The 27,849-nt window shown below is 45.7% G+C and overlaps 3 protein-coding genes across 10 annotated transcripts in view; 2 read left to right on the top strand and 1 right to left on the bottom strand.

Annotated features, from left to right (window-relative positions):
• The window catches only part of rabgap1l (RAB GTPase activating protein 1-like), a 128,311-nt gene extending 119,565 nt beyond the window's left edge, over positions 1–8,746 (top strand). For all 3 annotated transcript variants that reach the window (XM_030434353.1, XM_030434354.1, XM_030434356.1), the window contains 4 exons: positions 2,035–2,118; positions 2,684–2,755; positions 3,513–3,713; positions 5,314–8,746. In XM_030434353.1, coding sequence (XP_030290213.1) covers positions 2,035–2,118; positions 2,684–2,755; positions 3,513–3,713; positions 5,314–5,469 — 513 coding nt within the window. In that variant the 3' untranslated portion in view covers positions 5,470–8,746. The remainder of the gene's footprint in view (positions 1–2,034; positions 2,119–2,683; positions 2,756–3,512; positions 3,714–5,313) is intronic.
• Positions 8,747–10,125: 1,379 nt separating this feature from the next.
• Positions 10,126–26,410, bottom strand: LOC115591940 (uncharacterized). 6 transcript variants are annotated; one of them, XM_030434361.1, is made up of 9 exons: positions 26,300–26,410; positions 25,389–25,508; positions 15,196–15,308; positions 14,735–15,060; positions 13,704–14,638; positions 11,237–11,744; positions 10,686–11,142; positions 10,433–10,566; positions 10,126–10,315 (listed from the first exon to the last, which is right to left on the bottom strand). In XM_030434361.1, the coding sequence occupies exons 2-5, from the start codon at positions 25,438–25,440 to the stop codon at positions 14,467–14,469; spliced, it is 663 nt and encodes a 220-aa protein (XP_030290221.1). In that variant the 5' UTR covers positions 25,441–25,508; positions 26,300–26,410; the 3' UTR covers positions 10,126–10,315; positions 10,433–10,566; positions 10,686–11,142; positions 11,237–11,744; positions 13,704–14,466. The 6 variants fall into 6 exon arrangements, 4 of the variants coding, with proteins under 4 accessions (XP_030290221.1, XP_030290218.1, XP_030290219.1 ...); XM_030434358.1 differs by lacking the exon at positions 26,300–26,410 and adding an exon at positions 25,693–26,264; XM_030434359.1 differs by lacking the exon at positions 26,300–26,410 and adding an exon at positions 25,693–26,264 and having other exon boundaries at positions 10,672–11,142.
• On the top strand, positions 18,292–23,503 carry LOC115591937 (uncharacterized). The gene is made up of 2 exons (XM_030434352.1): positions 18,292–23,243; positions 23,429–23,503. The coding sequence occupies exon 1, from the start codon at positions 18,318–18,320 to the stop codon at positions 22,953–22,955; it is 4,638 nt and encodes a 1,545-aa protein (XP_030290212.1). The 5' UTR covers positions 18,292–18,317; the 3' UTR covers positions 22,956–23,243; positions 23,429–23,503.
• Positions 26,411–27,849: the final 1,439 nt, after the last annotated feature.

Consider the following 27,849-nt stretch of genomic DNA (forward strand, 5'->3'; position numbering starts at 1 on the left):
CTGCCACGCGATGCTGCAGAGACGTGTCAGCCAAGACAGCCCCACAACATCCAGAGACTTGAGGTACTCAGGGCGGATCTCATCCACCCCCGGTGCTTTGCCACTGAGGAGCTTACGGACTACCTCAGTGACTTCGGCTTGGGTGATGGATGGGTCAACCTCTGAGTCCCCAGCCTCTGCTTCCTCTATGGAAGGCGTGTCAGCGGGATTGAGGAGATCCTCGAAGTATTCCTTCCACCGCCCGACGATGTCCCCAGTCGAGGTCAACAGCTCCCCACCTCCACTGTAAACAGTGTTGGTGGAGGACTGCTTCCCCCTCCTGAGGCGCCGGATGGTTTGCCAGAATTTCTTCGAGGCCGACCGGTAGTCCTCCTCCATGGCCTCCCCGAACTCTTCCCAGACCCGAGTTTTTGCTTCCGAGACTGCCCGTGCTGCCGCACGCTTGGCCTGCCGGTACCCGTCAGCTGCCTCAGGAGTCCCCCGGGCCAGCCAGGCCCGGTAGGACTCCTTCTTCAGCTTGACAGCAACCCTTACTTCCGGGGTCCACCACCGGGTTCGGGGATTGCCGCCGCGACAGGCACCGGAGACCTTACGGCCACAGCTCCGGACAGCCGCGTCAACAATGGAGGTGGAGAACATGGTCCATTCGGACTCAATGTCCCCAGCCTCCCTCGGGATCTGGTCAAAGCTCTCCCGGAGGTGGGAGTTAAAGATCTCCCTGGCAGAGGGTTCTGCCAGACGTTCCCAGCAGACCCTCACGATACGTTTGGGTCTGCCAGGTCTGTCCAGTTTCCTCCCCCGCCAGCGGATCCAACTCACCACCAGGTGGTGATCAGTTGACAGCTCAGCCCCTCTCTTCACCCGAGTGTCCAAGACATACGGCCGGAGGTCAGATGACACGACCACAAAGTCGATCATTGATCTCCGGCCTAGGGTGTCCTGGTGCCACGTGCACATATGGACACCCTTATGCTTGAACATGGTGTTTGTTATGGACAAACTGTGACTAGCACAGAAGTCCAGTAACAAAACACCACTCGGGTTCAGATCGGGGAGGCCGTTCCTCCCAATCACACCCCTCCAGGTAACACTGTCATCGCCCACGTGGGCGTTGAAGTCCCCCAGGAGAACGACGGAGTCCCCGGTTGGAGCACTCTCCAGTACCCCTCCCAGGGACTCCAAGAAGGTCGGGTACTCTGCACCGCTGTTCGGCCCATAAGCCGAGACAACGGTGAGAGCCCTATCCCCGACCCGAAGGCGCAGGGAAACGACCCTCTCGTTCACCGGGGAGAACTCCAAAACATGGCGGCTGAGCTGGGGGGCTATAAGCAAGCCCACACCAGCTCGCCGCCTCTCGCCGCGGGCAACTCCAGAGTAGAAGAGAGTCCAGCCTCTCTCAAGGAGTTGGGTTCCAGAGCCCAGGCTGTGCGTGGAGGTGAGCCCGACTATTTCTAGCCGGTACCGCTCAACCTCCCGCACCAGCTCAGGCTCTTTCCCCCCCAGTGAGGTGACATTCCATGTCCCCATGGCTAGAGTCACCATCCGGGGATTGGGCCGCCGGGGCCCCCGCCCACGACCGCCACCCATATCCCTCTGCACCGGCCCCGTCTGAACCCTCCCGCGAGTGGTGAGCCCACGGGAGGGCTGCGCCCGGCCGGGTCCCGTGGGCAGAGACCCGGCCACCAGGCGCTCGCCTGCGAGCCCCAACCCCAGGCCTGGCTCCAGGGTGGGGCCCCGGTGACGCCGATCCGGGCGACGTGCACGTCCTTGGTCTTGTTTTATTCATCAGGGGCGAGTGAACCGATCTTAGTCTGACCCGTCACCTAGGACCTGTTTGCCTTGGGAGACCCTACCAGGGGCATTAAGCCCCGGACAACATAGCTCCTAGGATCATTCGGGTGCTCAAACCCCTCCACCACGATAAGGTGCCGGTTCAAGGAGGAGTTATGTAATGTTATGTATTAGTGTTATATCCTGTCTGTGCACCCTCCACATTAATGTATTGATTTTCTGTTTTTGTTTTGTCTCTCTCAGCTGAAGGAAGTGTTCAGGAGGGAGTTGGAAAAAGCAGAGCTGGAGATCAAGAAAACCACAGCAATCATCGCAGAATACAAACAGGTCAGAAAATTTTGATAACCTAAATCCATCTGCCGTAATCAAAATCGAGTAAAAGTAACGTCCACGCTCACTTGCTCATTTGTAGTCAGTGAGATGGACATTAGACTTTATAAAACTATTAACTGCAATGATCTTACATTTAGTTTTTGTATATTATTCACACTTATCTATGTTCTGTAAGAACTTTGCACCTTTGTTTCTCCAGGTGTTTCATAAATAAAGTTTGTATTATTAACTATGACAGGAATAACTTTGATTTTAAAAGTAACATGTCTGTTTCACTCTAACTCTTCAAATCCAACTAGTTTACTAGTGCAGTATCCAAAAGGTATATTGTTGTTTGAAAATCCTTTATTGCTACAGACAGTTAGCATTTACATGGAGTAACAGGCTAATAACGACTGAGCTTTAGTCAATGTAAAACCCACATAAGACGGATAAAGATCAGGGTGCTCGGTTAAGTTTTCCTGGAGAAATGCATGCTAAGAATTCTTCAGTGTCTCTCTTATCTTGTAGTTCAAATGAGGCATCTCATATATAACCTGACTTCCTCTCCGTGTTTCAGATCTGCTCCCAGCTGAGCACCAGGCTGGAAAAACAGCAGGCGGCAACAAAAGAAGAGCTGGACATCGTCAGGGTGAGAATAATGCACAGCAACTGCAAAATGTTGCAGATGCAGGTTAGGTTTTTAATGCTACTAACTCAATCCACAGTATGTTGCATCACAGAACAAAGGGCTTTGCAGGACTATTCTGTCATTCAGTTAAGTAAAGATAAGTCCAGATTGGTACATTATTACACCCGTAAGACCCCGATTGCACAAATGATCCCACACAGTTTAGCCCTTGTCAAACATGTGATGTTGCTCTTTGAGGGTGCGGCAGTGAATCTCTCAGGGCTGGTTAAAGACCATGACATTCTTCCTAATGTAATGTGTTGCCAGTTGAAATGTGAAGTTGTAGCTGGGACATTTAACAGTCAGGATCTTTCAGAAGAGAGACACTGTAAATGTCAGTGTTGGCGTGCTATGTTTGACTGCTGTAGCAGGTGAGCTGTAGCTGAACTGTGTATTACTTTTTGTACTGGCAGAGATTGTTGGGTTGTAGACAGCAGGGTGGAGCTGTGCGTCTAGTGATGATGAAATGGATGGATTGTGAAAATTAAACTTCCCCTTGAGCAATGAGAACATGACAGAGATAATCTATTAACTGTTTTTAATGAGGCTGCTTGTGAGGTCCTGACAACAGGCTTCACCCTCAGTCCCCATGCATACAATATCTATCTGCTGTTTTAATCACAAGGTCTGAATCAGGATTCCAAATGTGTGCTTTTACCTGAACTCACATGTCTATGTACAGTATGTTCACCCACTGCCCTCTTGTGTGCCCCTATAGAGTAAGGTAATGGGCTGTGAGCACTGCAGGGACCTTTTCAGCACCCTGGGGACCCTCCAGACATCGTCCCCCGGCAGGGACAAGACATCCACCGAGCCGCTGGACGAGGAGAAGGACGGACTGAAGGAACAGCTGAGGACGCTGGAGCTGGAGCTGGCACAGACCAAACTGCAACTGGTGGAGGCAAAATGTCGCATCCAGGTTAGCAGGGGAGGGACTGTGATATCAGTAATAACAGTAACTGCTGCAGAGATGCAGTAGACTAATTGTAGAGGAAAAGGATAAAATAAAAACATTCATAAAGATCTAAGTCATTATGATGTAGAAGAATGTATTATTGTAACTGAGTTTACTGCACTTAAATCCTGGATTTCAGATGAGTTTTTAAACTATGCTCATAATGAAATAAAGGTAGAAACAAGGACACCAAGATCAGTTTCACATAAAAAGACTTAAGGTCTACAGCTATAGGCTTAATGCTCATGTCAGATGTGCCAGTATAAACATGCTGATGTTTAGCAAGTACGTTAAACATTAGCATCTTAACTTGTCTTAGTTTAGCGCATTAGCATGCTTACATTTGCCGTTGTGGTACACATGAATTTGATTTGTGATATGCTGTCATTGGCTTTGTTTTGTCACTATTGAATTTCACAACCATCGACTGGATTTCAAGATGTATGGCATTTATTTTGCCCCAATATTAACAAAAGTGAAAGCTAACTTGTGTATCCCCCCGTAACTCGGACACTCTAACATTAAGAAGGATACACACAGTCCATTATGTGTATCAGGATTCACATGTGCATTGAAAAGACTGTATGCATTTAAATCCTCAGTTGTCATTTAGTCCTCATGTATGATTGGAGATATGTTTAGTTGCTTGATGGTCTGGAGCTGAAATACAGGACCACATAATAAATGAACAGTGTGTTCTATTAGTGATTTTCTAACTGAGGTACATGAGCTCCACCTGGTGGCACACAAGAGCCTCACTGAAATAAAGCTGACCATAAGACCATAAACTTTCAATAGATTTAATTTATTGCAGACAATAGTTATATAAACACACTAATATATGCATCACATAAAAAAGTAGTTGTCATTCGTTTTGAAATAAAACACTTGTGTGCTGAGCTACATAGTGTGAGTGTGATATGACGTGATCCACACGTCCATGACTTGAACTAGTAAGCAAACCTTACGTCATCAGATTCTGACTTCTCATATTGAAATGGCTACAAGCCAAAAAAATAAAACAATTGAGAGGCACGTGACGATGCCGGTCCAGGGTAGTGGGACATGAAGTAGAGTGGGTCGTCCAATAATCGCAAGGTGGCTGGTTCGATACCTTGACTCTCCTGGCTGCGTATCGAAGTATCCTTTGGCAAGGTACTGAACCTCAAATTGCTCCTCATGAGCATGTCAACACCTTGCATGGCAGCCTTTGCCATCAGTGTATGAATGTGTGTGAATGGTTGAATGCGACAAGTGTTTGAGTGGTCAGTAATCAAGACAAATCTCCCTCTGGACAAATATATGAATCTTGATCCTTAAAAACCGCATTTCAAGTCCATTTCAGTCCATTTACCATTTAGCTGTTGCTTTTGGACACAAGGTGGCTCTTTGATTGTTTTTGTTGGTATTTGCCGTTAATGGTATTCGGAAATTTGGTTTGATGGTACATGGTCTGATAAGTTTGATAAGTTTGGAACCTCTGTTTAAGACGAACAAGAGAGAATGCTCTCCTCCTCGCTGCTCCTGTTGCTGACACCTCTGTGCTCCTCTTGTCACTCTGCAGGAGCTCGAGCACCAGCGGGGAGTCCTGATGAACGAGATCCAGGCAGCCAAGAACTCTTGGCTCAGCAAGACTCTGGGCTCCCTGAAGAGCTCGGCTTCCTCCTCCTCCAGCTCCACGTCCCAGACCCCGTCCTCTCCAAAGGAGGGCCCCGCCTAGACTACCCTCCCTCCATCTCTCTGCCCCCTGCAGGATGCACGCTAGGGCTGAGGAACACAAGTTGAGGAAGAAGCAGAGGAGAAATGCAGTATTCCTTTTTCCAGCCGGTGGCAAAGCAGAGCTTGCTGGCTTCTTGGACTGCAAACAGCTGAAAAGATGAGGGAAGAAACAGGCGGAGGACTGGACCAACCACCTGTGTTTTTCTTGATGATTCATTTGAGTGAACTGAAAAGTGTCTCTGACCTTCAGGTGTTGAGACAGGTGATGGTGAATCATCATGGAGACTCGCATTTGATTTAAAATTCAGTGTACAATGCTGACACTGTGGTGTTAGAGCTCTAAACTCTCATTATAACAAAGAGGAATTAACATACACAATGGCTTCCCTCATATAGGTGAGTAATCCGGCTCCACCTTGTGGCCAGACATTGCTACTGCAGCCATTTTAGCTGAGAATTCAACCCGCATTCAGTCCACAACTTGAACAACTTTCAAGAATAGTGACACAGCTACAGCTGCAGAGATATTATACGTTTACTGCATTAAGATATAGTGTTCTATATTAACCATTTTCAGCGCAGCAAATCCACAGCACTCTGGAAAAGGAATACTGCATTCAGAGTCCAAGAACAACACAGAGTTGTATTTCTTTATAGTAATATAACGTAAACAATGTTGTCATATAAATATGTATAACTAATTATTGATTTTTTTGTAATAATCTTGTACAGTTCTTTAAGAGAAGAGAAAAAACACAAGGAAAAGTTCTTTGTTAATTTTTTTTTTACTGTTTGGAATTTGAATGTCATCTCTCTCGATGTTGACGTACAGTAAGCACAGTGTGTGATCGATGCGGTCGGGTCCAAATGCTGAAAAGCCAAAGTGACAACCTGCCGATTAACGTGGTTAATGTCCCCCCTCCCGTTTCTTCAGTCAGGGGTCAAACTGACTCAAGGTGTGTAATATCACTCTAAATGTCACTGATTCGTTCTTTAAATCCTGGTTCCAGCTCTTGCTTTTTCTGCTGAGTTAAACTCGGTGTGATCCCAACAGAAATAGGCTCGCTTTTCCATTTCTGTGCTGATTCCGTCCTTTTGTCTACTTTTAATGAATCCCTCCGAAATAGTTTAACACAATGTCATATATCCTCAGTGATGATATAAAGTCTCCAAAATGTTGTTTTTTTAAATGCAGAAGCTACAGATAGGCTGTATATTTTTTGTTAAATTTTTTTTTTTAATCTTGTTGTTTTAAATTGCACCAACTGTCTGTGGTCTCTGCAGTCGTTATTGTTGCCTTCCCTGATTTAGAAGAAGCCATTTCCTGGATTGTGACGGATAAACCTGCACAGTAATTATGGAGTGAATCCGTCTGAGTTTATGCAGACAACACCCACAGGAAGTGTTGAAAGTCTTCACTCGTTCATACCTGTTGCAGTCACCAAAATTCATTGTGGATACCAGAGTCAGCACATTAAATTAGGTAATTTCATAATGCAGTGTAGGCTCTAAAGTATCTGTTAGAAAGCACAAGTCATCCCTAAATAAATATATATATTTATTTCCCAATCATTGCCAAACATCATTCTTCAAACACACCTTCTTTGCCCTTTGTGTTGTAATGAGCAAAGCATGTGCATACCCTTATTCATCTCTGTGCCAGTGGTGGTCTTTTGGCTGTGTTGCTCAGTCACATTTCGGTATAAACTGTTTTAAATCAAACCAACTTATTTGTTGTATCTTGAAAGTTAGGACTTAAATCAATTGACATCTTCATTAATGTGCATGCAAATGTGTCTGTTTCCTCTAAAAAGTTAAATTTGCATATTCTTGACAAATTAAGATCTCACTTTTAGTTACATGGGGTTATCTTCAGCAAGGTCAAGTGTGAGCAGAAGGTGCCTCGTGTTTTAATTCTAAGACTTATTCTAAAGTCTTTTTGATCTAGATACCAATAGCAACCATAAAGAATCTAGGTCATACCCAGTTAAAAGTTCATTATAGTATGTTTAAACTTCTCACACTTATTGCATTATTAGTTGCTAATATCTACAGTAAGTGTGAGCATCACAGCCAGTGATCCAAAGACACTCAGGTGATTTTGTTGAATGTGTACTAAATCAATATTTAACACTCAGTTGAACAGTTGTGCGTTTTGCTTTAAACTGGAACATTAGAGCTGTAGTGTAGGTGCCAAATGTCCTGCTTGATTCTCCACTCTGGTTGTCACTGAAATCAGCCTTTGGACTCCGACCAAGCCCATGTGTACTTGTTGGTATGTGAGCTTGTGTGTTTTATGGATGTGTGTATGTAGGCGTGTGTTCTGCACTGTAACTCAAGTGGTTGAAGTTGAAACGGTTTCTTCTTCACGTGGCTGCCTTTTCTGTTGATGACTGGAGCCGCTGGCTGGTGAGAGGAAAACCATCTGACTGCTTGAGATGTCAGAGGAGCGTCAGCTGTGCCATAAGAGCCTCCACTCTTCTCCGTCCCCAAAGGTCTTCCTCCATACTCCCAACAACCTGAACCAACTTCGGCAACAACCACATCATCTGAGTTTGTAAACCGATCTGCTGAGCATCAATTTCAGCAGGTGCATCACACATTATCACCAGGAGCCTCTAAGTACGACCACCATCCTCTAACTGGTGGCGGCGGAGCATCTCCACCGGAGGAAATGCAACAATAATCATACAAAGGGAGACAAAGGAAGCTGACTGGCTGTATATCATTGGATTCAAGATGCAAGGACATTCCTTCTTCACTACCGTGCATCAGTCTTGTTGGTCACACCTGTGACAGTTACAAAGTCGCACAGTTAAACGTAAACAGTGGCCAAGTTGGAGACTGCTCCTCGTCTTTTATGTGCACTAAAGCAACATTAACATTTTAAACACTATTTCAAGATGTGTGTTTGTTTGTTTCAATGTTATCCTGATCACGGAGCATAATTATTTTTTAACTGTTGATTATTGTCGCTGAAGAGGACGGCTGCCAATTTACAATCCACTCTAGTTCAGTTAATTTCAATGATGCACAAAGTGCAGGCGGTGAGTGGGATTAGAGGTGTGATGTGCGTTGTGTAGTTTACAGTTAGTTGTAATTCCACAGTCCTGTTACACAGGGAGGGGCTGCTCCTCAGCTGGTCCGACTTCAACACTGTTTGCTGTACAGTAACTGTCTGACCTGCATTAATAAATTTAAGTTTTTCTGTTCATTCATGCACTCTGAGCTTTTAATGAGTTATTCATTTTAGGAATAATAAAGGATCCAAAGAGCTATTCACATTTTCTATTCTCTTTTTAATGAAGAACTGACAGAACTGTCAGGCCACAGTTTTTAGCTGTGACGCAACTAAAAGCACAAGTTGATGTTACATGATGTATAATGTTAAAGCAGCTACAGCAAAATCTGGGAGACAAATATGACCTTTTTTGTGTAACTGTTTAAGATATTAGTCAGATTTAGTTTATACATAATCAGCTGTAGAAGGTTTTTATAACCATGCTGTAATGTGGAAGGCAATAATTATGGAAATATTTAATTCGAAGCTATGTGGCCGTATATTTTGTACTATATTATTTGCATAGCACTTAAACTGAATCTGATCTCAGGCAGAAGAGGATAGAAATGGATTCCTCTATACCTGTTACCTCCACACTAGTAGAGGTTTGGCTTTCTTCCTAGTTGATGTAGCAAAAAGGGACTCAAACTCAGTTTCATTTTGCCACCCTGGTATGCATGCAAAACAGAAATAATAAAGATTATCTGCCATTACAACCATCTGACCACCTGCAAAATTGTTTTCCTGACAAACACTGTTGGGAAACAGACTCAAAACACCAAAACCCAAAGTGTATGTAGCAGTGTATAGTGAAAAACACAGTTGGATTAAACCCAAATGGTCTATTTCAATTAACCATAACTTGTAATTTTGTCATGAAATGTACCACTTGAACACAGAGCAGTTATAACTTGTAAAATGCTGACACAACAACTGATATTACATTAAAACTGAGGAGAACAACATGAGAGTCTTTTTAAAGGACTATTTCTAACTGACACATTTTCAATATCTAGGTATTTTCTTCACATTTAGCTAATTTTCCCCACAGCTGAGACATAAACTGTAAAAATGTCATGTGTAAGAAATGTTACATTTAAATGTAAATGTTAAATGTTATCATTAAATGTGAGTCTGAATGTTAAACATTCAACATTTTAGCTTTTTCCATCCCTGTTTAAGCTAATAGTTTATGTTGAACAGAGCTATATATAATGTTTGTGGCTAATACACAATTTAACTTCATTCATATCAGCTTTTCTGTCATTCTCTGCTACCTCAAGACCAGATATGTTAATATGAAGATTTTGTCCTGATAATTTATGTTATTATCTAAACAAATATCTTGCCTAAAGTGTCACTATCATTTTAAATGATCATAATAATTTAAAAACACACCTTTTTACAGTTTAGAACACAAACATAGACATTAAGGCACCTTGTTGTAAAGGTGTCACTGGGGCTACATGTCCTGTGGGGCTTGTATGAGGATACATACGACTACATGCTTTCACATCGACAAGCTTTGTTATGATGACAAATGAAACATCAGCGTCTTCAGCTCGACTACTTTAAAATAATTCATTGAGAACAGAATAATGTAGGCTGATATTTTATTGACCCTCTGAAAGGAGTTCTGTTGTCTCTTTCCTTGCAGCAGTAGAGAGGTCCCGGGTCTGGACCTTGTTGGGCTCTGGTTGATCTTGAGTTTTGACCGAGAGGAACCACATTGAGAGAGGTGACGATTCACTGCTGTTGTTCAAGTGAAGACACCGGATATCATTTCCTGCAGGAGGATAATATATGCATTTATTTGTTCTAAATTAGATCATTTATAAAAGTACATTTAAAAGTTCTTCAGTAAATTAAAACCCATGAGAAATCTAACAAATGTGTGGCTTACCTCAGTGTATTGATAATTTCTAGCAGCTCGTTGAAAGACAATGCCATGAAGGTTACATAGCTTGGACTTGATGGACAGCTGACCCAGTTTGATGATGCCTTTAGGAACAGCATGGATCCACCAGCTGATTTTGTCTGAGATGATACAAAACAAAATAAATTAAAGTTCTGAAATTGTGTTTTTATCCTCTCACATAGAGTTCAGATCCTTCTATAACGACTCTTTAGTTTAGCACTTACTGCACTTTACTCACTGGATGTTTACTGGCGGTGGATGTTTCTGGTGGGGGCTGTAGCTGTTTGCAATCATCTGCAGGTGGAGGGGACTGCAGGTTGCTGGAAGAAGCTGTAAGTGGAGGATTATTCTGCAGCTCCATGCCAGAATAACCAGGATGAAGCAATAGTTTCAGGTTTGTGGCCAAGGGTGCAGGTGGAGGTTCAAGACTGCAGGGGACTGAGATGGAGGCTTTGACTAGAGCTATCTGCAATAATCTACAGGTGGAGGAAGCTGGAGGGTGCTTGCATTGGCTATAGGAGGAGGTTTGGGTTTCAATTGTCTGTGTGAATCTGCAGGTGGGGGTGGTGACTGCAGGTTTCTGGCAAAGACTTTGGGTGGAGGCTTGTGTCTGTCTACAAAAATCTACTGATGGAGGCAGTGTTGTTGTTTTTCAGCTGAGGATGGAGGTGCAGGCTTCAGTGGTCTTCCAAAATCTGTGGGTGGAGGAAGAGAAAAAGGTTACTGGCAGAGACTGTCAGCAGAAGATGGAAGACACTTTAGGTGGAGATTTTGGCTGTAGTTGCCTACCAGAATCTGCAGGTGGAGGTGGTGGCTGCAGGTTACTGGTGCAGACTTTAGGTGGAGGCTTGTGTTACTCTTGTTGACCCAAATTGACAGGTGGAGGCAGCAAATTCTTTAAGCTGATGATTGAGGTGGAGGTGGAGGTTGAGGCATCATCAGTCTTCCAGAATCTGTAGGTGGAGGAAACAACAGGTTACTAGCAGAGACTGAAGGCAGAAAGATGGAAGATACTTTAGATGGAGGTTCTGGTTGCATTCTGGTTGCACTCTGGTGGAATCTGCAGGTGGAGGTGGCAGCTGCAGGTTCCTGGAAGAGGTGGATGTTTCTGTGGCTTGATATTGAAGTGGCATTTCTCTGTGTTAATCTGCAGGTGGAGCTGGTGGCTGCAGGTTCCTGGCAGAGGCTTTAGGTGGAGGCTTGTGTTTGTCAGCACACATCTACTGGTGGAGGCAGAGGTTCTGATTTTCAGCCAAGGATGGAGGTGGAGGCAGAGGCCTCAATGGTCATCCAGAATCTGTTGGTGGAGGAAACAACAGGTTAGTGGCAGACAAGGCCGCTTTAATGCACGGGCTTACCTGGGCTGAAGCCCAGGGGCCTCACACGTTCAGGGGCCTCCGAAGTTCAGGTTCACAATGAGCTGAAAAGATCATATTGTTTTGTAACTTGTCAGGTTTTCTGTCAATCACTCTAATCGCACGTTACGTGGCTGCTGATTGATCCAAATTAGGAGTTACCCACGTGGCCCCATAGCCTCTGGCCTGTGGGCTGACCTATCAGAATGTCTATAGTTAGTTTTGAGGTGTGTCCCTCTATGATTGAGTGACATTTAGTGGAAAATGTCGGGGAGGACGTTTGAGAGTGGTGCCCAGAAAAGCAAAAAACTTATTAAGTAAGAGTTGGACGAAAAAGAATTACTGAAGAGGATCCCGAAGCTTTTTTAAACCAGCTGCTGCTGAAGATGGACCCAGCACCAGGGGAAGCTCGCTATCTCACACACCGGAGGGAGCGGAGGAGGCGCAGGCCGCTCAGGTGGATGTAGCCGGAGAGGAGCAGGGGACCGCCCGCAGCAGTGGAGGGGAGGAGGAGGGGGAGCATACGAGCCCCAGAGAGAGGACCAGGCTGCAAAGCAGTCAGGGGGAGACCCATGTAACAGTGACCCGGGCCGCAGGGGAAACAATACTGATGCAAAAGTGCGCGCTTATTGGGCGAAAATGGGACCGGAGTCCTGTCAAAGTAAAGATGCTAACATGATGGATCACACCCCATGCAAACATGTTCTATCCTTTTTAATTAATAGAGAGGCGTTAGTGGAGCCTGTTTCATATGTCCACGCTTGCTCTCCATGGGTTCTCCACACCGGAGCGCACAACAAGCGACCCCGTACTCGGCCAGAGTTTACCCTACACACGGTTCTCGTATTTCTCCTTTCACGGACTCCTCGGTGTGTTTGATTACTCCTTCAGCCTGAGTTCAGCCGATCCAGGAGCGGCTCGAGTGCGCTGCGTAAATGAAGGCCACGCGCAGCTCAGAAAGCATCTGCCGCAGGAGCTGAAAGACAAACGACTCAGCGAGGTGGAGACACTGCGGGTAGCTATTTACTATATCAATGTGGAGCCTGCTGGACTTGTATCGGGATGGAGGTGTCACTCGGAGACGCGCGTAAATGCGCCGCTGGAGCAGAGGACAGAGTGCAGCAATGATGGCGAATACTCGCTCAAGTTGGCACAGCCATATAAATGTGCCACAAGGTCAACCCAGTGGGAGACTTGAAGATCAGACGCTAAATTCAGATTAGCTGTTGTTAACGCAGTGCTAGCTTGAGCCAGTGTGCAGGCGAAATTGAGCGCACAGAAGGAGAGATTGAGAGCAAGAGTGAGTGATCTGCAGCGCAGCCAGCAAGAGTCTGTGAGAGTGCAGGGGTTATTATTGCACCTTAAAATGCATACAAGCAAACATGCAAATACATTTATTGAGCACATAATATATTTCTGTTTCCGCAAATTAAATTATGTTTTTAGATTATACTGCAAACCTCCTGTAAATGTTGCTCAGTTTCATCTTTTTGGCACCTGGCATTAGGCCACGTTGCTATCCATGGGGCTGAATGGAGTGTGTGTGTGCAGGTGCATGTGATTGGTTGACAGGTCCCGCTGAGGCCGGAGAACAGGCTTCCACTTTGATCTGTTGCTGTTCTTTGCTTATGCTGTTATTAGTTATTATCAATGTTTGTGCAGACAGGTGATAGTTGGTGTTGTTTTTCATAATATCATTTGAAATCATATTTGCACACATTTTGGTTTTATTATCACCATAAGTTGCTGTGTGTGGTTCTTAAATAAAGTGTATTGTGTTTCTGCTCAAGTGGGCTCAGTGATATGTTAATAACAATATTATGGTGTTTTCTGGCTCAAAGAGGGAAAATTCACTGTTGTATGTCTCGAAAGAAACTAATGCATTTTGTGATGTAGATTACCTAGATATTACGCTTTTTTAAAATGAGAATCGAGGGGATGGAGGGGCTACAAAACCTCTCAGCCCCGGGGCCTAACATTAGGTTAAGGCGGCCCTGGTGGCAGAGGATGTAGGCCGAAGGGATAAGACACTTTAGGTGAAGGTTTTTTAAGCTGATGGTGGAGCTGGAGGTTGCAGTGGATGTTGCTGGCAGAGGCTGTAGGTGGACTTGTTGCAGTTCTCTGCTAGAATCTGCAGGTGGAGCTGGTGGCTGCAGGTTTCTGGCGGAGGCAGGAGGTGGAAGCAGCTGCAATTGGATGAATCAGGTTGTAGCTGACTACAAGAATTTACAGGTCGAGCTGGCAGTGGATGTTCTTGGCTGAGGATTCGGTTGGAGTATGTCTTTGCAGCTCTCTGCTGTCTGCAGGTGGAGGCTAGAGCAGCAGATGGCTGACGTAGTAAGAAGGCACAGTTTAGATTTAAAAGTGACTGGAGGAGACTTGTAGGTGGAGGATGGAGCCTCTTACTCCAGGTGGCTCTCAGAGGTTGGGTCTTGGCAGGTGGCGTAGATGGTGTTCGAGGTGGAGGCTTGATTACTGACGGAGGCTGCATGTACTGATGTAAATGAAGCCAGTTGTGTTGAGGTCTCTGATATTTACAGACTGGATTTGATCTCATTGAACTGTTATTACAGAGTGTTAGAGTGAAGCCGCTGCTCTCAGGTCAGTTGGACTACTTGGTTCTTCTAAGTGGAGGCTGTCCAGGGCTCGGTTCTCCCAAAGTGTCTACATCATAGAGGGAGGAGAGACTCCAGCCCCGTACGAGACGTCCACGTGTGTGAGTCCATCTTGATGGGTTGATGATGTCATGGCGGGGCGGTCCAGTCTCTCCCACAGCTTCCGCTTGATACGTCGTCCCAGCTGTAAACTGTACGGACGAACCCGGCCGCTCTGGTACCTGTGAGGAGTGGAGGGAACACAAATGGTATAAAATGTGATTGAGTCAAATGTGATGATCTGATTGAAAGAGTCAGCATGTTTGACCCAAACGTACCTCAGCAGGCCGTCTACCACTTCATGGTAGACTCTCTGGTAATCTTCCACTGAGCAGTTGTGTATCTTTACTGGACCGGAGCGGTTCACACCAGTGGAGCTCGGCTGGTTGGCAGGTGGGCCAGGGGGCACGTTGGACACCACGGGCAGGTCAGCAGGTGGGATGGTGGATGGAGGCGCGGGGCCAAAACTCCTCTTCCCTGGACCATGAGCAGAAGGTGTAGAAGGACGGGACGCGGAGCTCCTTTTCCTCTTCCTCTTCCTCTTCCTCTTCCGGGGAAGTTTGGCCTTAGTAGCAGAGTGCTGGGGCCCTGGGGTAAAATTCACCTGGAGGAGGTCAGCAGCACACGAGAGGATGTCAGGCTGGTCATCTTGTTACTTATCAACAGAATACTTTTATACTCTGACAAGAGAAACATCTACATCAGAAGTGAACGTTGTGTTTTCCTCCAGATGTCTAACCTGCTCGTTCCTGCAACATGGACACTTGCTCCAGGAACCATGTGCCCGGCGTGCAGAGCTTCTCCTGCGGCTGCTGTAGTCGTGGTCTCGCAGGTGGACGGGAAGGTCACACACTGCAACAACACACACACATTCACATGTTACAGTGAGGCTCTGCAGGTGCAGTCATAGCAACAGGTGGCATTTAATAGACCAGATCTAATTTCTGTAACTGTCCTTTAAATATAATATTCCTTTTTATGAGCATAGAGGCCTGTTCATCTTTTCAACCAGTGGAGCCATAAATCCATTTTCTGAAACAAGATAAAATTGAAGTTTTCGAGGTTCCAGAGCAACAATGAGCAGCTGGGCCAATAAAATCCTGCTTATCAACAGTCCTACATGAGGAATTTTAACAATATATTGATGTATAATTCAGTAAAAGCAATTTATCTGAGTTAATGCACATTCTCCTGATTGTACAAAGATACTTTTACTTGTAATAAAGTATTTTTGCAGGATATATCCTCCTGTACTGAAGTAGGACTGAAGGGACTGACTAGCTTACCTGTCCACCACTGCCTCCCACTACATTATGTACAACATGTCTGCTTCGGCCTGAATAGCTGCTTCTTTTCCAAACACTTTAATAACCTTTATTCTTTTCTCTACACTTTATTAGTTTGTGTACTTGAGTCTATTGTCTGTACAGTGAGACATGTTACAGTGTTCATCTCAGAGCCTGATGACTTTCACCTGTCAGGCTTCAAAACACACAGAAAACACCATCAGACTGTCAAAGTGTTCAAGTCTCACATGTTCCATGTTGGAGGTCGGTTGTGTGTCGGCTGTCAGTCTCAGTTTGTCGTTCGTTGTTATCCGGAGTGAAAAACTCTTCAGGAGGAACAGAAATCTACAGAAATTGATGAGTGAAATCGGTAAAATCTCTTGTGTTGACAGTTTCGGACTTTGTTTGTTTTGAAATGATGACCTGATAGAAATGATGCACCTGGAGAAAAACACAGCAACCGTGGAATCCTGCGCGGCCATTTTGTGCGTGTGTTCTACAGTCACAGCTCACCTCTGGATTTAAACCTTCATCCAGTCAACCTGCAACAGGTGAAGTCCAGATCTAACATGAAGAAATGTCCAGCTGTGACTGTGTCCTCTCTCATATCGCCTGACACAAGTTTGTTTCAGTCCTGATAGAAACAGCTCCTTGTGACAGGACCACACATGAAGGCTTTTATTTTGACATAGAAACATTTCAAACTCCTTTATTACATTTTTGTTACTTAATCTATATCTCAGGTTCTTAGACTCTCAGCTTTTATGGACATTATTTGTTGAAAAGGCTGTCTGCCACCAGGAGCTGAGAAGAGAGTAGCTCGTCTTTGACCACTAGAGGGCGCACTGTTGCTGTTCTGCCTAGCAACAGGAACCGGTTTGGACTAGTCTGCTAGCTGCAAAAAGGGAGAGAGGTCTAAAAGGTCACAAAAGAGTTGTTTCTGGCAGTTTTCAGTCGTTTTGGTGTTCCAGGTCTAGTTTTTTTCCTTTTAAGACGGATGTGTGCGTCCATTTGTCCTGTAAGTAGATCTCAGTTTGATATCAATAATAATTATCTTGTGTATTCTAATTACCTTGAGTTAAGTAATAAGCAGTGTGTTAATGTGGTAAACCTTTAAACTACTGTTGGTTATTACCCCTTTTGCTGTATGAAAATGTTAACAGTAGTGTGAATTTCACCCTGTTTGTTCTGTGTATATTCTAGAAACCACACACACACTCACAACGAAGTGCCTGTAAGAGCCAACAACTTTATAAGAAATAAAGAACTCTCTCTGCACCCCACGGCCTGGTTATTGAGACCCACCAGAGCCCTGACCGGACTCTCCACGGCGATCCGTGCTCTCCAACCACCCTACCACTAACACTATTTTTCACTGGTCCTTCGAGCCGGATGCGACGGATTACTGTGGGAAGATGCCGAACCCTGAGCCAGAGGATGTGGTTTCCCGACCACCAAGGCAGAAAGCAGTTCCCTCTTACCTGTTGGCTTATGATTTGACTGGACCAGGATCCCAGAAGGGGGCCCAGAGCCAGATTCCCCAAGACACAAGAGTAGATGAGCGTGTTCAGTTGGGAACAGAGGCACGCTCTGGTGCCACATCGCCTATCAGCCAAAGCCCTGCACCAGACCCAGACCAGGTGGAGGAGGAGTGGGAACAGATGATGAAGGAGATGCGGGATGATCAGTGTCACCAACCCAGCCAAGTACCAGATCCTCCCACCAGGTGGCAGCAGCTCAGCCAAGAGAATGCAGCCCTGAGACACCATGCAAGCCAGGTACCTGAGCTCATTGCAGCATTAAAGGAGATGAAGCAAGCCAATACCAACCTCCGCCAACAGGTGGATAATCTGGTGAGTGAGATCAGGAACACACCCAGGCCAGCTACACCACATGCACCTTTGCATCCACGCCCACCACCAAGCCCAGACATTCGTGGGCGGGAGAGTTATCACCCAACACCAATCTATATGCAATATAGAGAACATCCTGCCGAACACAGGGAAGCATACTACCCCCCACCCAGGTCTAGTGACATGTTAGCAGATGATCTCTCCCACCTCAAGGTATCACAGCGGGTACCAGTGGACCCCTCCTACCCACCATACTCTTCTGTCCCGCCTCAAGTAAATTACCCCAGGGCAGATCAGTACGGCCAGAGAACCCCACTGAGGCCAGCATATAACCTCTATGACCCAAGACATGGTTATGCTGACAGAACAGATGACGGCTACTTCCCGTATCATCCTCCTTATGCCGACCTGTCATTCACTCAAGAGCATACTTACAGAGGGCCTAAGCCATCTATCCCACCTCTGATGTCACCAGACCCCAGAGAGTTTTCAAAGATGAAGATTGCACTGGAGAATATCCTCCCAAGGGACGCCACCGAGCGATTCAAGTTCCAAATCCTCACAGATCACCTCAGGTGTGAAGAGGCCTCACTTGTGGCAGACTCATACAGCAACTCCAGGCAACCTTACACAGACACGATGATGGCCCTCACCAAGATGTATGGGCAGCCACACAAGCTAGCTGTACAACGCATCACAGAGTTGATGGATGGTCCAGATGTATGAGCGGTGATGTGAAAGCCTTTCGTCTGTTTGCTCTTCGTGTACGCTCTCTGGTTGGCATGCTGGAGCAGCTGGGGTCAAGAGGTCACATGGAGCTGCAGTGTGGATCTCATGTATCCAGGCTACTCGGTAAACTACCCCATGACCTCACCGCCAGCTTCAAGAGATTCATCCATCCCATGAGAGTAGCTATCCCCACACTCACTGACTTGGCTGAATGGTTGGAATATGAGCTGGAGGTGCAAGAGGACAGTGGAAGGAGTGCCAGCTTTAGAAGAGAGGAGTCCTCTACCAGAAAGAAAGAGAACCGGAGAGACTCCAAGCCCACCAGTAACCCCACGACAATTCTCCTAGGCACAGGTAAGGCAGCAGAGCCAAGCACTCCTACGCCTCCATCAGCATCCACCCCGCCAGTCCACAACTTCAGCAAGAAGGAGAGAGGGACAGCTTACTGTCCATATTGTGATAACAGCAACCACTATCTGAACAACTGCACAAATTTCAAGCAGCTGAACAGAGAGCAGAAGGAGGTGTGGATCAGAAGCAACAACAAGTGCTGGCGTTGTGGTCGTGGCCACCAGGCAGCTAAGTGCACCCTGAAAGCCCCCTGCAAGACATGCAATAGGAAACACCTGCTTGTGCTACATGAGGTGAATGAGAGAGCAGAGGTTGAAGCACCAGAGACGGCCAAAGCTGAGAACTGTCTTGTGAACACCGCCAGCAGAGTTCTGTATGTTGACCGCCCCACCTACAACTGTAAGGTGCTCCTAAAGATCAGCAAGATTACCATAAGGAGGGGCAACCGGTCATTGGAGGCGTATGCTATTCTTGATGATGGATCAGAGCGAACCATCCTTCTTCATGCTGCAGCCAAGAAACTAGGTCTGAAGGGCAAGCCAGAAGAACTAGCCCTGCGCACGGTCAGACAGGAGGTGCAGGTGCTTCATGGGGAGGCTGTGTCCTTCACCATATCTCCAATTGATGATCCCAAGAAGCAGTTTAGGATCCAGAGGGCATTCACCGCTAAACAGCTAGTATTGGCAGAGCACACCCATCCCACTGCTACACTGCAGAAGAAGTACAGACACTTAGCTGGGTTGCCTCTACCGACTCTAGATAGAGTTCATCCGGTATTACTGATCGGCTCTGACTACACTCACCTCATCACACCAATAGAGCCCGTTCGGTTGGGCCCTCCTGGTGGACCAGCCGCTGTGAGGACGCTCCTGGGATGGACACTACAAGGCCCAGCACAAGACATGAAGCTCAGCTTTAATGGACCACAATGTCTCTTCACCTCCACATTGTCCCCGCTTGACCTCTTCTCTCATGTGGAGAAACTGTGGCAGATGGATGTGCTTCCTTACCGCAGTGAGAAGCTGGCCACAAGATCCCGCCAAGACCAGGAAGCTATTCATCTACTTCAGGAGCAGACCATCAGAGTGAATGTCAACGGCATTGAGCGCTACGCCACACCCCTCCTGAGAGTTAAGAACATGCCTCAGCTACACGCTCCACCCGAAGCTGTTTTGCCGCAGCTTAGGAGCATCGAGAGGAGGTTATTGAAAGACTCAGAGCAAGCCACCGCCTATCAAGCAGAGATCAATAAACTGGTGGATGCAGGCTATGTTGTGAAGGTGGAGCCAGATCAGGTGGACACCACAGAAGAGTCCTGGTATATACCACACCATATAGTCCAACACAATGGGAAGAACCGTGTGGTGTATAACTGCTCCTTCCAGTATCAAGGACACAATCTGAATGAGCTCCTTCTGCCAGGTCCTCCCTTAGGCCCCTCATTGCTTGCCGTGCTGCTCCGCTTCCGAGAGCATGCCCTCGCCTTTAGCAGTGACATCCGAGGGATGTTCCACCAAGTGCGGCTGCTCCAGACCGACAGAACACTGCTGAGGTTTCTGTGGAGGGACCTGAGGCCAGAAAGCCTGCCAAGTGTGTACGAGTGGCAAGTCCTCCCCTTCGGGACCACTTGCAGCCCCTGCTGTGCCACATTTGCATTGCAGAAGCACGTGCAGGACCACACTCAGTCAGAGGAGGACGTGCGGGTCATCATAGAGAAGTCATTCTATGTAGACAACTGTCTACACAGCTTAACTTCAAGAGAAGCTGCTAGAGCTCTGGTGGACAAACTGCGCCATCTTCTGGCCGAAGGAGGATTTGAGCTGAGGCAATGGGCCAGCAACGACCCATCTATCATCACCCATCTCCCGCCTGAAGCCAGGTCAGACACCTGCGAACTGTGGCTCAGCTATGGTCGGCCAGATGTCCAGGAGCCAACCCTCGGATTACACTGGCACTGCCAGTCAGATACACTATCCTATAAGCATCGCATGGTGGATTGCTCAGTGGCCACGATGAGGAACATATATAAAGTTCTTGCCAGCCAATATGACCCTCTCGGTTACATTATACCCTACACCACCAGAGCGAAGGTCCTTGTTCAGTGTCTGTGGAACAAGAAGAGAGATTGGGACGACCCACAGCTCCCGGATGACCTGCTGCATTCCTGGCGCCTGTGGGAGGCGGAGCTTGAACACCTGCCAAAGGTAACTCTGCCCAGGTGCTACTCCAGTGATGACATGGACCACCCCTGCAGTGTAAGAGATATCCATGTGTTCAGCGATGCATCAGAGCAGGCGTATGGAGCCGTGGCCTATCTCAGGACTGAGAACCCACAGGGCAAGGTTGAGGTTTCTTTCCTTGCTGCACGGTCCCGTGTGGCTCCGAAGAAACAGCAGTCCATCCCTCGTCTGGAGTTGTGTGCGGCCCTCACTGGCGCACAGCTCTCCAAGGTCATAACCACAGAGCTGACCCTCCCCATCCATAGCCTCACTCTATGGTCTGACTCATCAACAGTTCTCACCTGGTTGTCATCAGATTCATGCCGCTACAAGGTTTTTGTAGGGACGCGTGTGGCGGAAATCCAAGAGCTGACAGGATCTGCTACATGGCGATATGTGCCATCAGGAGACAACCCAGCAGATGACATCACTCGAGGTCTCACTCTCCTGGACCTAGCTAATGGTGGCAGGTGGACCTATGGCCCAGCATTCCTGGAGCAGCGGCCAGAGGATTGGCCAAAGCCCCCATGCCCCCCCCATAATGAGCCGGAAAGTGAGATGAGGCAATCTGCTATGGCTGTGCTGTTGACTACAGTTTTAACTGCGCCAGACTCACAGCAGCATCAAACCTTGAGTGACTATTTGAAGGTCACTGCCCACCAGCTGCATGGGGCGGCCAACCTTTCAACTCCTGTGACCGCCGACGACTATGTTGCTGCTGAACTGGAGGCCTTGAAACAGGCACAGAGAGACTCTTTCCCAGAGGAGTCTGCTCTGCTAACTGCAAGCAAACCAGTGGCAAAATCCAGCCGCCTCATGTCACTGGCTCCAGAGCTTGACGAGGCAACAGGACTCATCAGAGTGGGAGGCCGTCTCCGCCGCTGCAGCGACCTCACAGCAGACACAATTCACCCCATCATTCTCGATCCCCAGCACCCTCTGACCAAGTTGATCATACAGGACTATGATGTCAAGCTGCATCATCCGGGGCCGGAGAGAGTGTTTGCAGAAATTAGGAGACGGTATTGGATACTGCGGGGGCGTGAAGCAGTGCGTCGGCACCAAAGGAAGTGCACGGAGTGTAGAAAGTGGAGAGGAAGACCCGATCCACCCAAGATGGCTGACCTTCCCCCGGCTAGACAGCGCATATTTGAGCCTGCCTTCTACTCCACCGGCGTCGACTGCTTTGGGCCATATATGATCAAGATTGGTCGCAGAAATGAAAAAAGGTGGGGGATACTGTTCAAATGTATGACAACCCGAGCAGTTCATGTGGATCTTCTCAGCAGTATGGACACCGATGCGTTCCTGATGGCTCTGAGACGCTTCATCGCCCAACGAGGAAAGCCCCATGAGCTCCTGTTTGACCAAGGCACAAATTTTAGAGGAGGAGAAAGAGAGCTATGGCAGGCTTTCCAATCCCTCCAACCCGAGCTCCAAGCCCAACTCGCCAGCCAGCAAATCCGATTTGCTTTCAACCCTCCAGGATCACCGCACTTTGGAGGATGCTGGGAGCGGGAGATTCGTTCTCTAAAAGCTGCACTTCAAGTCACCATTGGGGCCCAGACAGTTACAGAGGAGGTGTTGCGCACTGTTCTTACTGAGATTGAAGGAATACTAAATTCCAAACCTCTTGGTTATGTCTCATCGGACATTGCAGATCCTGATCCCATCACCCCGAACTGTCTCCTCATGGGGCGGCGTGATGCCTCCCTGCCCCAGGTTGTCTATGAAGGCCCAGAGATACTAGGCCGGCGGAGATGGCGACATAGCCAGATACTGGCTGACCAACTCTGGAAACATTTCCTCAAACATTACCTTCCTGGACTCCAGGCCCGCCAGAAATGGCGGACAGAAGCTGTGGACTTAAAAGTGGGGAATATTGTTATGATTGTTGACAACCAGCTGCCCCGAGCCCTCTGGCCTGTGGGAAAGGTCATTCAAGTCTTTCCTGGAGCTGACAACCGTGTTCGGTCTGCCGAGGTGTTGGTAAAAGACAGAACGTACACCCGACCTGTGGCAAGACTTATAAGTCTCCCTTCTCTTCCTGAAGAGGAATAGAGGCCTTTACACTGGTTCGAATTCACTTCTTGAATTCGGGGGCGGCTGTTGAAAAGGCTGTCTGCCACCAGGAGCTGAGAAGAGAGTAGCTCGTCTTTGACCACTAGAGGGCGCACTGTTGCTGTTCTGCCTAGCAACAGGAACCGGTTTGGACTAGTCTGCTAGCTGCAAAAAGGGAGAGAGGTCTAAAAGGTCACAAAAGAGTTGTTTCTGGCAGTTTTCAGTCGTTTTGGTGTTCCAGGTCTAGTTTTTTTCCTTTTAAGACGGATGTGTGCGTCCATTTGTCCTGTAAGTAGATCTCAGTTTGATATCAATAATAATTATCTTGTGTATTCTAATTACCTTGAGTTAAGTAATAAGCAGTGTGTTAATGTGGTAAACCTTTAAACTACTGTTGGTTATTACCCCTTTTGCTGTATGAAAATGTTAACAGTAGTGTGAATTTCACCCTGTTTGTTCTGTGTATATTCTAGAAACCACACACACACTCACAACGAAGTGCCTGTAAGAGCCAACAACTTTATAAGAAATAAAGAACTCTCTCTGCACCCCACGGCCTGGTTATTGAGACCCACCAGAGCCCTGACCGGACTCTCCACGGCGATCCGTGCTCTCCAACCACCCTACCACTAACACTATTTTTCACTATTTCATTAACATCCCAAAGAGCGCAACAAGTCACCTGTGTGTATTTTATTAATGGAGCCGCACACATACACACACACACACACGGAGTCCTCTGGAAACATGTTTCATGTTGAGTTTGGCCTGTTTCACTTTGCTTTATTTCCAACAAACTACCATTTTTAATCTCCATCCAAACTGTCTATATGTAGTTGTATTTATCAAACACGTGTTGTCTTCACACAGCAGCAGCACCGGTGCGCGCGTCCACATATACGGTGCGCCTTTTACGCACGTTGCACAGCCACAGTCAGTTCATCAAACATTTCCTGTCAATATTTCTACGATCGGTCGGGATCAAAGTGAAATTGACTTTAAGGGATTTTGTTGTTGCACAACGCACCCAGGTTAATCCAGGGATTTTTTATTTATTTATTTATTTATTTTTTGGCGGGGGTTAGAAATCCCAGCTGTCAGGTTTAGAAGTCACAGTACACATTTAAATTTAGTGTATAATTAATAAATATTATCCGTCCAGTTAAGTTTATTCATACATTGACTGTGTGCACATCTTTTCTAACAGTCATGTCTCCCCGCTGGTATTTAAGAAAGATATGAGTCCATATGTAACTATGAAGAATCATCCTCTTCAGATCGTCTGCTGGAGGTTTGGTCTCGGTCTTAAGATGAACTGCTCCTCGTGGAGGTCACATCTAAGCAGGCTGTTCAAATATTCTGAGGTAGAAATGACATTTCATACAGTTTATTACACACTGTGTACAGAGTATTTAGGTTTTTCACTGAGTCCGTATCTCATGTTGCCTTCATGGACATCAATCTACAGAGAGCACAAGCTTTACAACCATCTGTGCTCTTACTGCAGTGACTTTCTAAACGCATTATTTAAAGAAACTAATTAGATCACCAGCAACAATGGCTGCTTATATAGTGCTTAGCCAGTTTAATTTATGACGGCATTAAAAGCTTATGATTACTCAAAAACCCACGTTGATCAGTTAACTTCACTTTATTCCAACAGTTCACAAATATAATCCACACACACGTCGACATCACTTCACTGTCACAGTCACTTTTCATAAAACAGAAATCAACCCAGACACTGAAACAGCTTCTTTTAAAAAAAAAAAAAAAAAATTTAATTCATTTGTACTTTTTTCAGGTGCAGTACAAGTGACGAATGTGAAAATACATATGTATAACATGGCACAAGACGAGACAGAGGAACTAATAACAAAGAGGCACAAAAAAACAGCAAAGAGACAAACGAGGAGCGTATATAGGGTATAAAAGTATGGAGTGAAAGAGGGCACAGTATAAAATATATTATATTATATTTAATAAGTGAGTAAATGAATTAAACGAGAACAAATGTAGAGTGTGTAATTGAAATAAATACATAAAGAAAGAAAAAAGGTAATAATAAAAATAATAATAATGTATATACATATACAGGGAATAATATTGGATAAGTGAATAAATGAGTATAGAAATATTCTATATAATAATAGCTATTATATATATATATATATATATATATATATATATATATATATGTATCTATACACATATATACATATATATATATATATATATATATATATATATATATATATGTATATATATATATATATGTGTATATATATATATATATATATATATATATATGTATACACCCCGGACCTTAGGCTAATTAATGCCATTAGTAGCACCTGTGTTTGTCATACTATACGATGTAAGAATAGCTGCTGTTAAAAAGCTTCACAGATACGTGATTAAGTATGGGCCTACCACGTGGTCCTTTAGGTGCACAATATGTGCTGCTTGATGTGGTCGGTGGCATCTCCTCCCAGCAGCTCTGGCTCACTGTCTTCCTCCTCAGAGGCAGATGTATCTCAACAACTGATGAAACTGCATTGTAAAAAATATAGATGCAGCCAAAATAAAGAAAATAACAAAATCATCTATTCTTATCACCTGAATCAACATACAAATGTAGGCCTATTATGTCAATATCACCTTTTGTTACAGTGTGAGGCCACACTTTACAATGTCCGAACTGGGCATGCAATGTACTGCCTCTGTATGCTCTGACCTGGTGCTGGTAGACTGGGTCCTTGTGTCTGACCACACTTGTGCCTGGCTAGCTCCAGGTTCAGAGCTGCCACGGCTGCTGACATTTGGGCTAGGGTCTGTCTGGGCCTGCCTGAGCTGTGCTTCTTTTAAAAAAAAGCCTGAAATATCTGCCTTCCTCTTCATTCTTATCTGAAGCTTAGTTTAAACTACTACCAGCCTTGAAACTATAAAATTTAACTGGATCATGTAGACTAGTCAGCACAAAGTAAATTGGCTACAATTGAGAAATTCACAATAGCAAACAGGCTACACGGACATTGAGATCATCTCTGAGCATTCATTACTGTTTATTTTGAGCTCTAGCTTGAAATTATTGCCAACTCAGTTGATTTAAGGCACCTAAATAGCTTGCTAAAAAACTAACTATGACCTGGTTCTCCACATTATCCTTATCTAGTGCTACGTAGCTTCATGCTAACGTTAGGTTATAGCCTTTCATAACATTAGCCGCTAACCTACCGTGAGAGCAGGCTAACGGTTAGCTTACTCGCACAGTTCAACTATTGGGGACAAAATCTCTTCTAGTTTAAAACAGTTACCCATCAGGAAACCACTTGAAAACATACTTCACAATGATGTATTTAAAGAAGGTCCTCTCGATCCACTATTCTGCCTCCCTCGTTTGTCTTTTCGTAATGCGCTTTTTTCAACGAGACGTCGGTGACCTGTCAATCAACTGGCATCCTTGTAGCCCCGCCCCTTTATGAATTCCTATTAATTATTAGTTCATGAAAATTCTTTTCAGGATATCTCAGCCAAACGGAGGCCAATAATTACAAAAGTAAAGCAATTTGAAATGTGAAAAGTGTTTGGTGAGTGAGGGAGTGAGTGAGTACTGCTTGTGACTGTGTGTCAGGCATAATAACTGGTTAAGAAAAAGAAGTATGCACCATGAGTGATACGATGATGACGCCAGAGGTCTTTAAATAGCGTGTGGGGGTACAGAAAGTAATTGTAGTGAGCTGGCTCCGCTGATCTCTCCCGCTAGTCGGGCTCTGGGGCTCCCTCAGAGCTTACCCTTGGTAGAAGGTTGAGCTAGTGCATTCAGCATTGGGTCCCTAAGTGACTGTGCATCGCACAGCGCTTCTCCTACTTGGACGGCGACCGGCAACGACCTTGTGCACCGCCGGCCGAGGCTTAAGGCCGGATATGAATGGCTGTGGAGTTAGCTCCTACCGGACTGACTGTGTCAGTCTGTTTTTCTATTGTTAAATGAGTTTGCAGAAATCAAGCATGTTTTTATTTTCTTGCTTTCCCCCACATCCTGAGGATAATGCTAAACCATTGGCTATTATTTTCTCTTTATGTTTAAACGGTTCAGAAAACTTTTTTGGGACATTCGAAATTTCCGCAACTGAAATTAGAGCATGCAGGCAACTGTGCCTTATGAATGTGTCAGCTGGACATAACAACGTAAGATTGTGTTCTTAATGAGGTGTCACTGAAACCGTCTTTTGCCATTTGCCAATTCCTCATGTAAGTCAGTCACACGTTAGATGTTGTTGTATTGGCTATTCATTACACGCAGGACGCCAAATAGGAACACTTAGATACGAGTTGGATCAAGTGATGCTGAAGGCTGACATGTTTAAAATCATGTCTTTGTCATCATCAAAATATGAAATGATGCTGATGGTCAGGGGCCAGCCCTAACCCAGATTTATAAAGCCCCCCTTACGTCTGTCCCCACGTGTCTTCTCCTCATACATCTCAATCATCCTGAAGCTTTACGCAAGTGCACCAGCTGTCTGATCATCCCCATAATTGACTATAAATGGCTTTACACACGGCTACAGCACTTAGTGCCTTTTAAAGGACCTGATAATAAATCACACCTGAAGGTATTCTTACTCCCCAAATGTACGGGAATGACTTGTGTTACATTATTTACATGAAATAGACATTCAAGAGACTCATGGGAATGAATAAAATATCATTAGATCTCATGCATAGATTATTAGACAGTCTTTAGAATGATTCACTAAAAAGTGGCCGAATTCAGCTGATACCAAAACCCAGGTGTGACCTAAGAAGGAGCTTGACCTGCATGAACTTCTCTTAAACCTGAATTGTGCATAATTGGGAGTCTCTGAAATATTGACAGTATGCTATTTTT

This window comes from Sparus aurata, chromosome 11, assembly GCF_900880675.1.
Source record: "Sparus aurata chromosome 11, fSpaAur1.1, whole genome shotgun sequence".
Lineage (NCBI taxonomy): Eukaryota > Metazoa > Chordata > Actinopteri > Spariformes > Sparidae > Sparus > Sparus aurata.